Source organism: Gymnoscopelus microlampas (assembly GCF_963454915.1).
Source record: "Gymnoscopelus microlampas genome assembly, chromosome: 11".
Classification (NCBI taxonomy): Eukaryota; Metazoa; Chordata; class Actinopteri; order Myctophiformes; family Myctophidae; genus Gymnoscopelus; species Gymnoscopelus microlampas.
In genome coordinates this window covers 25,384,817-25,397,316 of record NC_139948.1, presented here as the reverse complement: position 1 = coordinate 25,397,316, position 12,500 = coordinate 25,384,817, and the positions used below count along the sequence as shown (strand labels likewise).

The following is a 12,500-nucleotide window of genomic DNA, read 5'->3' as shown; positions in this document are numbered from 1 at the left end:
GCTCAAGTTTGCTTGGAAGACAGCTATGATTACTGAAAACATACATAACAGATCTTCTATAGTGATAATTTTGTTTCATTCGCCTCTTTTCTTTTGCTGAATCTCTCAGTCCTCTGTAAGTCAGGCTAAAAACTGGCTGTGAATTTGCAATTTTCTATGATTATTCACCTTGCCAAATAAGTACTATTAAATCCCAATCAACTATTATGCAGGGCAGGAAAGGTAATTAACCCTCTGAACATGTGGTGGGCGTTCTGCAGTTCATACACTGCAAAATGCTGAGAGTTAAGTTAAGTGCATTCTTACACCCTCAGAGTTAAAATAACACAGGATTTTGCAGTGAAAATTCCTCCCTGTCACTTGACAGAGAAGGATTGGAGTTAGGCCGACAGAGGAGGTAGAGGAATGTCAGTTGAATAAATCATCAAGAGTTCTCCCTTGTGACTTTAAAATATTCAGTATTTCTATTTAATCAAGCCTCCCCTTCAACATGTCCTTGGCGAGATTCAGCTCAAACACCCACGGCATCGGCATGAAAAAGGAAGGGATTTCCAACATATATAGATAAGTATACTGTATGTGCAAGTGTCTAGTTGGATTATGTATCGCGTTTTTTTCAGACACATCAGTACAACACATATCAGTGATCCCAGTTGTTGGATCAGTAAGTGTTGTCATTAGCAGATGTGGCCTGGAAACACTAACATGCCCTTAGCCAAACTAGACACACTCTTATTGAATTATTATCATTTTTTAAACAGTGGCTCTATTTTTTCTGTTGTTCCCAGCAAAGCTATTCCAGTGATTCTCAACCTTATTCATTTCAAGGACCCCTGATTATGCATTAGGCCATGGACCGCCATTTCATCAGATTTTTATCTCTGGGACCCCATTCATTCATTGTAAAATCTTCTGTGTTAATTAATAACTCAGAGAGTCTCCTCGTTAGCTACCCTCTTGGAGTTACAGACCCATAAGGGTCCATTTGGTTCCTAACCACCAGTCATTTAGCTGGGGACCCCCTGGAACCCCTTCAAGTTGAGATGTTGAGAACCAGTGCTATAGACAGTCTGGCAGTGAGAATTTGACACTATGGTTTTCTACCAACTCCTTGTAAGAAAACTCAGCTAGGAAAAGACCACAACAAAGAGCAGTAAAATGACTAAAGTAAACAGAGTAAAGCATGTAACTTGGCAGCTGCATAAATAGGTTTGTCGTACATCCATACAGAAACATGTAGCAGGGATATCCGTCATCGTAATCGCATTATCATACTGGTGATGCATGTGGCAGGAATAAACTTGCAGTGAATGTGCACAGTCAAATCCTGAGTGTTAACAACGTATAACAGCCCATATACTCCATTGCCCAGAGTCCCAGGGGTCTATACTATCCTTTTTCCTTCTACACCAAATCTCTTCACCAAAAGTAGCCGATCTACAAGCTTACAACATGTTGCAATGTGATGTGTTGTGAGCTTGTAGATCTGCTATGTTTGCCCCAGAATAGGGACGCTAGGGTTCATGTGGAACACTAAGGATTTGGCTGAGTGCGGCAGCCAGTGGCCACCAACAATGTGGAGGACTAGTGTTGCGCGCGCGCGCGCGTGTGTGTGTGTGTGTGTGTGTGTGTGTGTGTGTGTGTGTGTGTGTGAGGGGTCAGGACATCAGCAGTTCTACATTCATGAAGAAGACTAGGGGGCGCTCTCCTGCTATGTCGTTGCTCGCAGGCTACAGAGGGGGTTCGGGGGTCAAGGGTTGGAGGGTCGTCGGAGGTGCGTGGTTGGGGTCATCGTGAAGGACTCGTGGTGGTGATGATGATGATGGTGTTCTAGAGGAGGATGCATTTCCCTTTCTCCACCCAGGGGTTGTTCTTCATCAACTCTGGGTTCAGGAAGGGATCCTCCGGTACGCCGTCCTCTATCCATTTCACCAGACTGGAGGGGAAAGAGAGAGACACACAGACAGACAGACAGACAGACAGACAGACAGACAGACAGACAGACAGACAGACAGACAGACAGACAGACAGACAGACAGAGAAGGATACAGAGAGACAGGGACAAAGGGTCAGAGAAAAAAAACATATTGGTTTTACTTGCTCAGTGGAGGATAGCGAGATAGAGATATAAGTGTGATAGAAGAAGGCAGTAAACTAAATGGTCTGCAAGAAACCAGGCAAGGCACCAATCTGCTCATGGGGAGCAGTTAGGGTTCAGTGTCTTCTTGCTCAAAGACACTTCGCCACAAAGCCAGTATATAGGAGCCGGGAATCGTACCGAATGGCTGCTCTATACTGAACCACAGCCACAGACAGAGTCTCCTCAGGGTCAATGTTGGTCAAAAAACTAAACCAAGTGTTAGAATATACTCTGTTTAAGCTCTGTTGTAACTTGTATCATAAAGCAAATAGCTGGGGGGTTTTGTTTGTTTGTTTGTTTGTTTTTGGGTGGTGCTTTATACATGCAAGGCAATTTACCATATTGAAAGAGATTGGTGGGGGTTAGACCCACAATGAGGATTAGAGAATGTTAATGAAAATAAACTTTATCCTTTTCACTACACTGGAGAATAAAAGGAGCGAATAAGAATGAGTACAGCATGAGGAAGAGAGAGAGAGAGAGAGAGAGAGAGAGAGAGAGAGAGAGAGAGAGGAGAGAGGGAGTCGGAGAGAGATAGCAGTTGGAAGCCATAGTAATTCCCAATGTAATGCCTGCTGCGAGTCAGATAGCTCATGGAGGGACTGTGATAGGGAGCGCTACCAGGAGGTCTGAAGAGAAAAGTGTTTGATGTTTCAGAGAGCTTTATGTGCGGCCGGGTTGTGTGTGTCACTGCAGCCATGTCGAGGACCCCCAAATTGATTTGGCCGTGGACCCCCATCTAAAAAGATTTTGTGCCAGGGACCCCTAGAAGAGAAGTACATATCAAAACACATTTCGCTGGGGACCCCCTGGACCATCAGTGGGTGAAAACACCTGAGCGTGACCTCAGGAATGTGACTGGTTTGCTGCTCTCCAGTACAGTATGTACAGTAATGACAGTATGTCATCACTACATTGTCTCCAGAACTGCACAAAATTATACTAACATTAAACTGCATAATGCCACACTAATATAACATTACTGAACCCCCCGTGGGATCAATAAAGGTCAATCTATTTCCACCGTTACGTTGTAACAGTAGTAGCCTCAGATACTGTGTCAGTTACATAACTGATAGTGCCAATCTCATGCCTGATTCAGACTTGGTTGCGCATCGCGTCGCGCACCTAAAAAAGCCGATCTACTCGCTCTCACAACGTGTCACAGCGTGGCATGCTGTGAGCTTGTAGATCTGCTATTTTCAGTGAGTGACGCCAGCTAAGAATAAATCAGGCTGGACATTCAGGGTTTCCATGATGTCATTGTTTTGTTGTGGCGGCAACATGTCATTGAATCCCCTGTTCTATTGATTTTTACCAACTGTGCGTAGAGGGACACATTTGAGCAATGTAATGTAGACTGCTGTGTGGAATGGAGGATGGTAAATGTGAGGAACAACGGAGCCTCTTTTTGCTTGTTGGTACTCTGTTTTCATCCAGTTTGAGATTTGTAAACACTAACTAACCTATTTTAAAATTGGCTAATGGGAGAGCGGGTGGGCAGACGGCCAGACCACGATCACGCCAGTATGACTCAGACATAACCACAAACAAACCTGAGATGCCCATCCAGTTGTCCAGAGCCAAAGATCCGACCGCTATGCCCATATATGGTCGTGCTCATATATGGGTCCGACCTACTTCAGCGCATGTATTGCGGCTGTATCTAGGCAGTTGAAAAAGCCGTGAGGAGCTAAACATGAGAGTTTTAAAAACTGTAAGACACGCACGCACAAGAATCCTCCACTCTAATCCTTGCTTTGACCATTTATTCTCCACAACACACGTTAAAAGTACAACAGTTCCCAGCAATTAACTATTGTAAACTAAACGTGGATGTTAGGCTAAGTTGTGATATTTGCGTTAGTTGCAGTCAACAGAAAATGGCATAAGTCACATGACATATGGCTTAAAGGGACACAGACAGACGGGTACGATGGGTACTCTGACAAAGCCCCCGACACTCTATGACTCAGACATATTGGTTGGATCGGCAGTGCGACGTAGGTGTGAGGGCCGCGTAGGAACCTCTAGTGTAATAAAAGTGCTATCCTGTCTTTGCCAATAAAGCTCCTTGGAACAGACACAACAAGTAGAAAAGGTCAGGTTCTGTTCCAGCCCAATGGGGGGGTACATGCCGTTCCAGACACAGAAGACTGTAACTACACATCCCCTCTGAATCTGTACTGAGAGACTTCAGAAAGAGAAGGATAGAAGCTACGGAGAAAGAGGTAAGTATTCGATGCCAGCAACTCTTTGGATTTGAGTCTCTGTCATCCGGATTGCTAGTATACCCATTCCCAAACCAAAAGCCAGTTGCTTTGGGGGAGTGCACTCGAGTGCACTCGTTTGGTTCAATAAACGTCCTGCGTCTGTGCAAGGTTTTACAACCATTTGTTTTATCACTTGAAAACAATGCAGGTGCACCAACAGCAGGGCCTTGAGGCTCTTGAGGCGTGCCCAAGTGAGCCCCTATGGGCGAGCGAGTGCCGGCACCGAGCAGCAGATGGCCTAGCTAGCGCATCGATGAGAGAGAGCACCGTCCAAGTTGGCAAGCCATGGTGGACGGAATAGGTAGTTTATCACGTGAATCAAAGCAAACGCTCCCTCCACACACATCCGGATTATGTAGGTCAGTGTCTATTGGGGTTGTGCATTGGCCTGACCACCAGGGCGGCAGGCACAAGGAGACCTGCAGTGTCTGCTGTCCTCCGGTTGCTCCTCTCACACTCAATTGACCCTGTCTGAATCCTGGCCAACTGGACCAGAGGGAACCACAGCTGAGAGATGCTAGCACCACACACACACACGCACGCACGCACGCACGCACGCACACACACACACAGAGGCACGCACCGACGCACGCATAAGACAATCAGCAACACAGGCTCATACACAGATATATCGTACAAGCCAAGGACATGAGGACAGTTGTACAACACACACACGCGCACGCACGCCCATGCTCATGCAAATAGCACATACATACACACATGCAGGTTTGCTATAGCATACACGCACACACGCACGCATGCATGCACGCACACACCCCTCTCTCTGCCTCTCAGAGGGAGGTGTGTCCTGAGGTGGCCTGAGGGAGAATGGGGCATACCACCTCATTAAACACGTGGGGGTCCCTGTGCTGCTGGTATAATTACTGTGATTGAACAGGGAATACCAGCGGTAAGCCCTCACACCCCTACGCTTCCTCTGACCACACTGTAGGACAACCACAACTTCTGCTCCGACAGAAGTTGGTGACTTTTCTGTAATCTCTATTTTATTGTCTGCCAACAAGGTCTTCCTGTGGGAATAAACACATGTATGTGTGTGGAATGTGGAACTGGTATGTCCTTGCACCCTGAACTGCACCCCGAAATTGCATTTATGATGTGTAGATTGCATTTAGTTTAGATTTTTTATCATAATAGTTTAAAGTCAGGCGATTCATCTTGAATATACAATTTATGTAAATATACTCAATTAGCATTAACTCTTTCATTTCACGGATGAGAATTCCCGTCCGATTAATATTTTATTGTTTTATAAGAGATTAACCCTTCCTGTACCTTTATAATGTTACACCGGCTTTAAGAAGTGCAGGTTATTTACACGTGTCTGTCAGCTAATCAAAATGACCCTTACAGGCCCTTTTGATCATCCTAACGGCAACTCACTCAGTCACTGTTTTGGAGGACTTCTCTCTCTTGAAGGCCAGCTGATACTTCAGGCTCTCAACCTCCTTCTGCATCTGAGGCAGGTCCAGTTCATCCATGGCTGCAGGTTCGTTTATGGGCTCTCTCTAATATACCTGTTCGGAGACAAGCAGAGCTAGCGTTAGAGGTTTAACAACTTCAACATCTCCCTCCCAAATGTGAGTGTTCTTGTTTTTCTGTAGATGTTTCGCATTGCGACACGTCATGACCTTGTAGATCTGCTATGTTTGCTATTTTTAAAAGCTAGATTTTCTGGCCGCTATGTGGCCTTAAAATCTAGTCCTACATTGTGCTGATCAGGGCAGTGGTCACCGACTTATGTCCGGATGTCACTAAACAATTTTAATATAGGGCATAAAATAGGGCATAAGTTGTTAAAAAGACTGAGCCTATAAACGGTCATCGTTTAACCTCCTAGACACACACGCACGCACGCGCGCGCGCGCACACACACACACACACACACACACACACACACACACACACACACACACACACACACACACACACACACACACACACACACACACACACACAAAACTAAATTATCCATTGCTTCAGAAGACATACTGTCTACCTAGAGAGGAGATGCTGCACAATTGCACCCAAATATGGTATTCTCCTAGATCTAGATGATGGAAACGTGTGACTAAAGGTTACAGCAACTTGAGGTTTACAGCTGGAATCCCATTTCTCTGAATTGGGTTGCTTGGCTGCAAAACGCAAAACGACGGAGTTCAGGGAAATGGCATAAATCGTAAGGAGAGAGATTCAAGTTAATTTACTGTTATGTGCTTTACACACAAAGGCAGGTGTGAGACAAAAAACCGAGGGCAGAAAGAGAGAGAGAGAGAAAGAGAGAGAGAGAGAGAGAGAGAGAGAGAGAGAGGGGGGGGGGGGGGGGATGCTTCAGATTGGATTCGAACCATGGTCCTCCCCAACGCACAAGGGGTTGTGGTACTGTAAGTGTAAATATAACTGGTTCTCACCAAAAGGCCCTTCTTGCTATTAGGTGTTGTTGCTTTTGTTTTGATTTGTGCGATGGGGAATGAAGCACACACAGCTGTCTTGTGTAGCTTATAGCTGCAGGGTCAGAGAGAATGAATGAACAAAAGGAGAAGCAGTGCCATTTTTACGCCAAGTTCTACGCCTCAGCTCTAAAGACATACTGTACAGGTTCCCAAGGGCCATGTGATTGCTGTGTTTAGAGGGAAATCCTTGGAAGTTTACTAGCTCATTCTTGCCGAGGGCCCCCCTAGTGGTGTATTCCAGGCATGAATTAATTTTACCTGAGGGCAAGAGAACAGTAGCTAATACATGCATTACCTCAAGTCATCTACTCACTAGTCACTACTCACATAGATTTTTTTATTTGAACGTGAAACGAAACCTTCATCAAAATCACTTGCAGTTAAGGTATTTTTCTCTAAGATGCTTCATGCAACCAGCCACAGTGAGTACTTAAAGCCCTGTCTTATTGTCTCCGCCAGGCCGAAAGGCATTGGGAGAGTATGTTTTCTTTTACCCCCAGCTAACCTCTGGCACCGTTGGCCCGGTCGCTGCGAAACTGTGCACACACACTCCCTGGATGCCAATTCAGAACCTCTGCCCCAATTTTTTCACACGGGCCTGTTATAGCGCCACCAGGAGGCTGATTTGTGCAAAACCCATTTTTTGATATTATTCCTACAGATTTTATCCAACTGTCATGCAGATCGGTACACAGTATCTCTACAGTCATGTGATCAACCCGGATCTGTCCAATTTTCCACATTTCATCCTCATTGGCTAAGGTTGGCTTCCAAAGTTTGCAGGATTGGTCCGTTTTGAACAAAATGCCTCAAATCATGAACGCATGCTTGCGATTTCCTTGAAATTTCACACGCACATTCCCACTAGGCCGAGGAAGAAATGGCACCCTTTTCACATTGGCCTGTTATAGCACAACCAGTAGGTCTAATTTAGCAAAATGCCTCAAATCATGAATGCAGTGTCCGATTGCCGTGAAAGGCCTAAGAAGAAATGACACCCTTTTCACATTGGCCTATTATAGCGCCACCAGGAGGCCACAAAAACGTACCAGACCTGGCGGAGACCTGTGCTAGGAGGAGCACTTTTTCTAGTTTGTTGTGTGATGGTGGCCCGCAAAAATAGCAATAGGTCACAATGCAAAAGAAATAAAGTAAATTCAGACAAACATGTAACATTTTGGAACCTTTTTGCCAATAATGAAATGCCCAAAATAGGGACGGCGGGTTGAAAGTGGTTAAACTGCAGATTGAGGTAAAGAAAGAAATGCGGTAGCCTAACATGGGAAACAAGTTGACAACAGTTGAACATTCTCTCAAGTAGCCTCAGTCACCACCACGTTTAATTGCATGAATTTGTGCTTCCTTGCCCTGCTTTTATAATAATAATTTGGTCTCCACTCGGGGTGTTTTGTTTTGTCACTGTACAGGGTTCCCACAGTCATGAAATTCCTGGAAATATTTTGAAATTATAAAAACAGTTTTCCAGGACTGGAAAAGGTTTGAAATGAATTAATCAAATGTTTTGGAAAATCTTTGGCTATCGTGTCTGTCGGGTGGAAACCTCATACAGTATGTCCAGGATTCAAATTCTAAAATGGCAAAAGTAGCAGATCTACAAGCTCGAAACGTGTCGCTTCGCGCCGCGTTTCGAGCTTGTAGATCTGCTACTTTTGATGCTTTTGTGTGACGCTGTATGATTTACGATTTACAAAAGTTAAACTTACGGACTGTACGGAGATAAGAGGTTTCTGCCCGACAGCAACGAAATACATTGTTTTTGTCTAGCATTACGTGAAAGATGGGTAAAATGCAGTGTTACTTGATACGTTGTTAGCTTGTAGATCTGTTCTTTTTGTCACGTGACGCCTTCGTTCGAGTCTGTCTTGGGGCATTGATGGCAGACTGGTTTAACGTCTCATTATTGCACTGTATGATTTCTATAGTCCTGGAAATGGGGTAAAATACTTTGGAAAAGTTATGGAAAAGTTTTGAAAATTCATTGTTAAAAAATTGTGGGAACCCTGACTGTATGTTTGCACATTTGTGAAATTTGTCCTCTGCATTTTACCCATCCTAGGAGCAGTGAGCAGCTGTTGGTGGTAAACGCTTGGGGAGCAGTTAATGGTTAAGTGTCAGTCTTGCTCAGTTTGACACTTTGACACATTGCTGAGAGCTAGAATTGAACCTGAGACCTTTGCCTTCCCAGGCGGGCTCTCTAACCATTCAGCTATGGCCGCTTGTAAATCTTACATCTGATGTGATCAGATAAGACTATATATGACATTCACAAGCAATATAGCTTAATGTGCCATCACAGTATAACTCTAAGTGTACAAACATGGACACTCTCTGTTGCTGTGATGGGGTTTTGTCTCACAGGATGTTAAGGTTTTCTGAAAGTGCCTGCTTACTGTGGAGGTTAAATACCACACGGAAACTAGTAGACCAGGAACCAGCAACTCCAGAAATGACTATCTTCTATTCCCAGGTTTTTTCTCTTTATTGTCTTTTTTTGCTGTCTCAGCTCCCCTCTCATTCTTTCTACATTCCTCCATTCAGCTTTCTCTCTCTGCACCCACCCACTCTCCATCCCACAGTCCATTCGATCACTCTCCTCTTCTTGTGTGTGTGTGTGTGTGTGTGTGTGTGTGTGTGTGTGTGTGTGTGTGTGTGTGTGTGTGTGTGTGTGCGTGCGTGCGTGCGTGCGTGCGTGCGTGTGTGCGTGCGTGCGTGTGTGCATGTGCACGCACATAATGCTTATGTATTTGTGTCTGGTTGTGAAAAAAAGTTCATCTGTATGTGAAAGACTGTGTGTTCTTGCCATGTCTATGAGATCTATAGACCTATAGCCAAATTTATACTTTGGTGTCTGCCACACATTGTGAGCCTATAGTAGATCTGTTATTTTTGGTCAACGGCACCATCTTACGACGGATCATAAATCAGGCATATGGCTGAATTCACAGCGGCAGCTGCGGACGAATGTCGGTAGTACGAACATTTGCTAAATGTAATAAAATGGCGGTGTCCGAGGTATGAGTTACACCCTAATAAATAAGCGAGTTGTGCTCCAAAGAGAGCTCCACTGCTCCGAGCGAACCAAAGCCTGCAACTGCACCCAGTCGGGAAGCTCACAGGCAGGCAGCAGAAGTACAGACACTCCATGCGCGTCTCTGGAATCGATTTATACATTTTAGATAAGAAATAGGCCATGCAGTTGCTCAGTCTTGATGAATTTCACACATCCTATTACTGCTAGTTTTTTTAATCAATATTCGCTCCATACAGCAGTCTGTTGAGTGTGCGCCATGAAGCGTGCTGGCTCTGTCTCACCACACAGCGGCAAAGTCAACGTTGAACCTTTCTCAACTTTGATGCTTTGTTTTTGTACTGGCTCCGCCTCCTGCCGCGGTGGGGAAAGCGACAGTCGCTTTTCTCCATAGGCACTGAACCTCGCAGTACTTCTCGGAACGCGAGAGCGAAATACCGCTGCTGATGTGAAAGGCCCATACATCTGTGTGTGTGTGTGTGTGTGTGCGTGTGCCCATGCATGCGTGTGCGCGTGTGTCTGGTTGAGTCATTAGAGGACACAGGGGATCTGAGTGCCTGTATCATCTACAGTCAGGATCGATGTCTTTGACATGCTTCAGCACAGAGGCAACAGCACTCATTTAACACAAATCCTAAATAAAACAGCACTTCACGATTGTATTTATTAGTTTTTGCGCTGCCGGTTCTGTGATGTCGTCCTTGTGTCTCGTAGCATTTAGTTGTGTTTTGATTTGTTTTATTCCATTGTATTATCTTTAACTCTAGAAGATAACTCTCTAAGCAAGAGGCATGGGGCTGGAGGATGATAGTAGCTTCCGGGTAAGCACAAATAACTCCCTAATATACCACACGGTACTGTCAAATGGTGCTATTATAACAATGATAATCGACTGGTTCTTTAGAACCGGACTCAAGAGCTACTCTGAAGGCCTAGCTGGGTTGTAAGGCCAGCTAGTCGTCCTGAATATGCAATCTGTGATTAACTGGGTTGTAAGGCCAGCCAACCTCCTGGTACTCGGGAGAGAGTTGAGATGTTTCTCGGAATCGATCGGGAACGAGTTGCCTATCTGAGAGGTTTCGAGCCTCTTCTTATAATGCTGGCTTGCGGTCCTGACATCACTATGATGATGTCAGATAGTGTCAGACGTCTCCATATATGGAGCTGCCGATGTTAGTTATGGCCAAATATGGGATCAAGACTTCAGCCCTGGACGTGATGGCTATGTCTATACATGGAGTTTCGGGGAAGGGTTCGCTGATGTCAGACTCCGTACATATGGCACGTTTGGGTCTCTATGACGACTTTGCAGGTCTATTATCTCCATCTATGGGGATCTCCATATATAGGCTATTGCTGGCAACTATGCCCTGAATGTTTCCTAAGTATGCCCTGAATGTTCGTAACAGCTATATAGAACCATTAGAGGTGTCCAAAGTAAGCTAAGCTGAAGAACCAGTTTGGAACCTCTAAAGAACCGTAAGGAGCTTAACAGGACCTTTGTATGGCAGCGGTGCTATACAATACCTCAACCACCCCAAGGAACCAAGAACCCCTGAAGACCACTTGAACACACACACACACACACACACACACACACACACGCGCATGCGTCCGTGCGTGCGTGTGTTCCGATTTGTCATCTTTACTGTTTAGCGTAAACTTGCCGGGCTGTTCTCCCATCCTTTCCCTCTCCTCTTCTCTTATTTGTGGGGTTTGGGTTTTAAATTATGAAAACAAACCTAAATCAATTACTAGGGGTTGACAGTTATTTATCTCTGGCTTTGGACTTGGCCTTGAACTGAGATAAAAAAATGAAGAAGCAAAGACTGCTGTTGCAAGCTGGGGCATGGTTGAGGGCTGTTCTAGAAGTAGAAGCAGAGAGAGGCCAGGACTGTCAATTACTGTAGGACGGCAAGGCTCACGTGGGAACTAATAACCCTCCTCCTGCTAATTGTCTACACTGTGAACCCCAAGTGACGAACACAAATATATATATTGTGGCTGTCAGGCAGAAACCTTGTATCTCCAAATTTCAACTCGTCATTTAATTCCCTCCTTCGTCATATTGTCACAGTCTGAGTCAGGGCAGGATTGTAGGACCCAAGTGCAGAGAGAGACAGAGGCCAAATGGTCGGTTTAACGGGTTTAATAACTAAAGACAGGAACACAAACAAGGAACTGAACTCAAGATCTAACTACACGCAACAAGAGACAATGAACAAGCAAGGACAGGTTGCAAACACAGGGCTTAACTAGACAGGGAAATAATAAGACACAGGTGAACTCAACAGACAATCAACACTGGGATAGGCTGAGGGACTAAGAGGACACAGGAGGAGAACATGACTAATCACAAGACCGGTTAGACAAGGCAGGTACAGAACTACAGGGGCAGACAGGAAGGCACAGAATACTACAAAATAAAGGTACACAACAGCATGGCAAAAACAAGAGTGACATAATAACAAGACTAGGTGCAGAACAGAACAAAGGAACAGAAAGGAACATAGTCCAAGACCTTATACGGGCAGGAAGTTCTACATAATAAAGTCACAGTCCAC

General features: G+C 45.0%; 2 protein-coding genes across 2 annotated transcripts in view; both read right to left on the bottom strand.

Annotated features, from left to right (window-relative positions):
* rpusd1 (RNA pseudouridine synthase domain containing 1) overlaps positions 1-12,500 on the bottom strand; it is a 426,852-nt gene that overhangs the window by 33,633 nt on the left and 380,719 nt on the right. The window lies entirely within an intron of this gene.
* Positions 1-12,500, bottom strand: part of gng13b (guanine nucleotide binding protein (G protein), gamma 13b) — a 26,876-nt gene that overhangs the window by 2,655 nt on the left and 11,721 nt on the right. Inside the window, exons 2-3 of the mRNA XM_084071399.1 lie at positions 5,818-5,951; positions 1-1,936 (exon numbers count right to left, since the gene is read on the bottom strand). The exon at positions 1-1,936 is cut by the window's left edge and continues 2,655 nt beyond it. Coding sequence (XP_083927525.1) covers positions 1,831-1,936; positions 5,818-5,915 — 204 coding nt within the window. The 5' untranslated portion in view covers positions 5,916-5,951 and the 3' untranslated portion in view covers positions 1-1,830. The remainder of the gene's footprint in view (positions 1,937-5,817; positions 5,952-12,500) is intronic.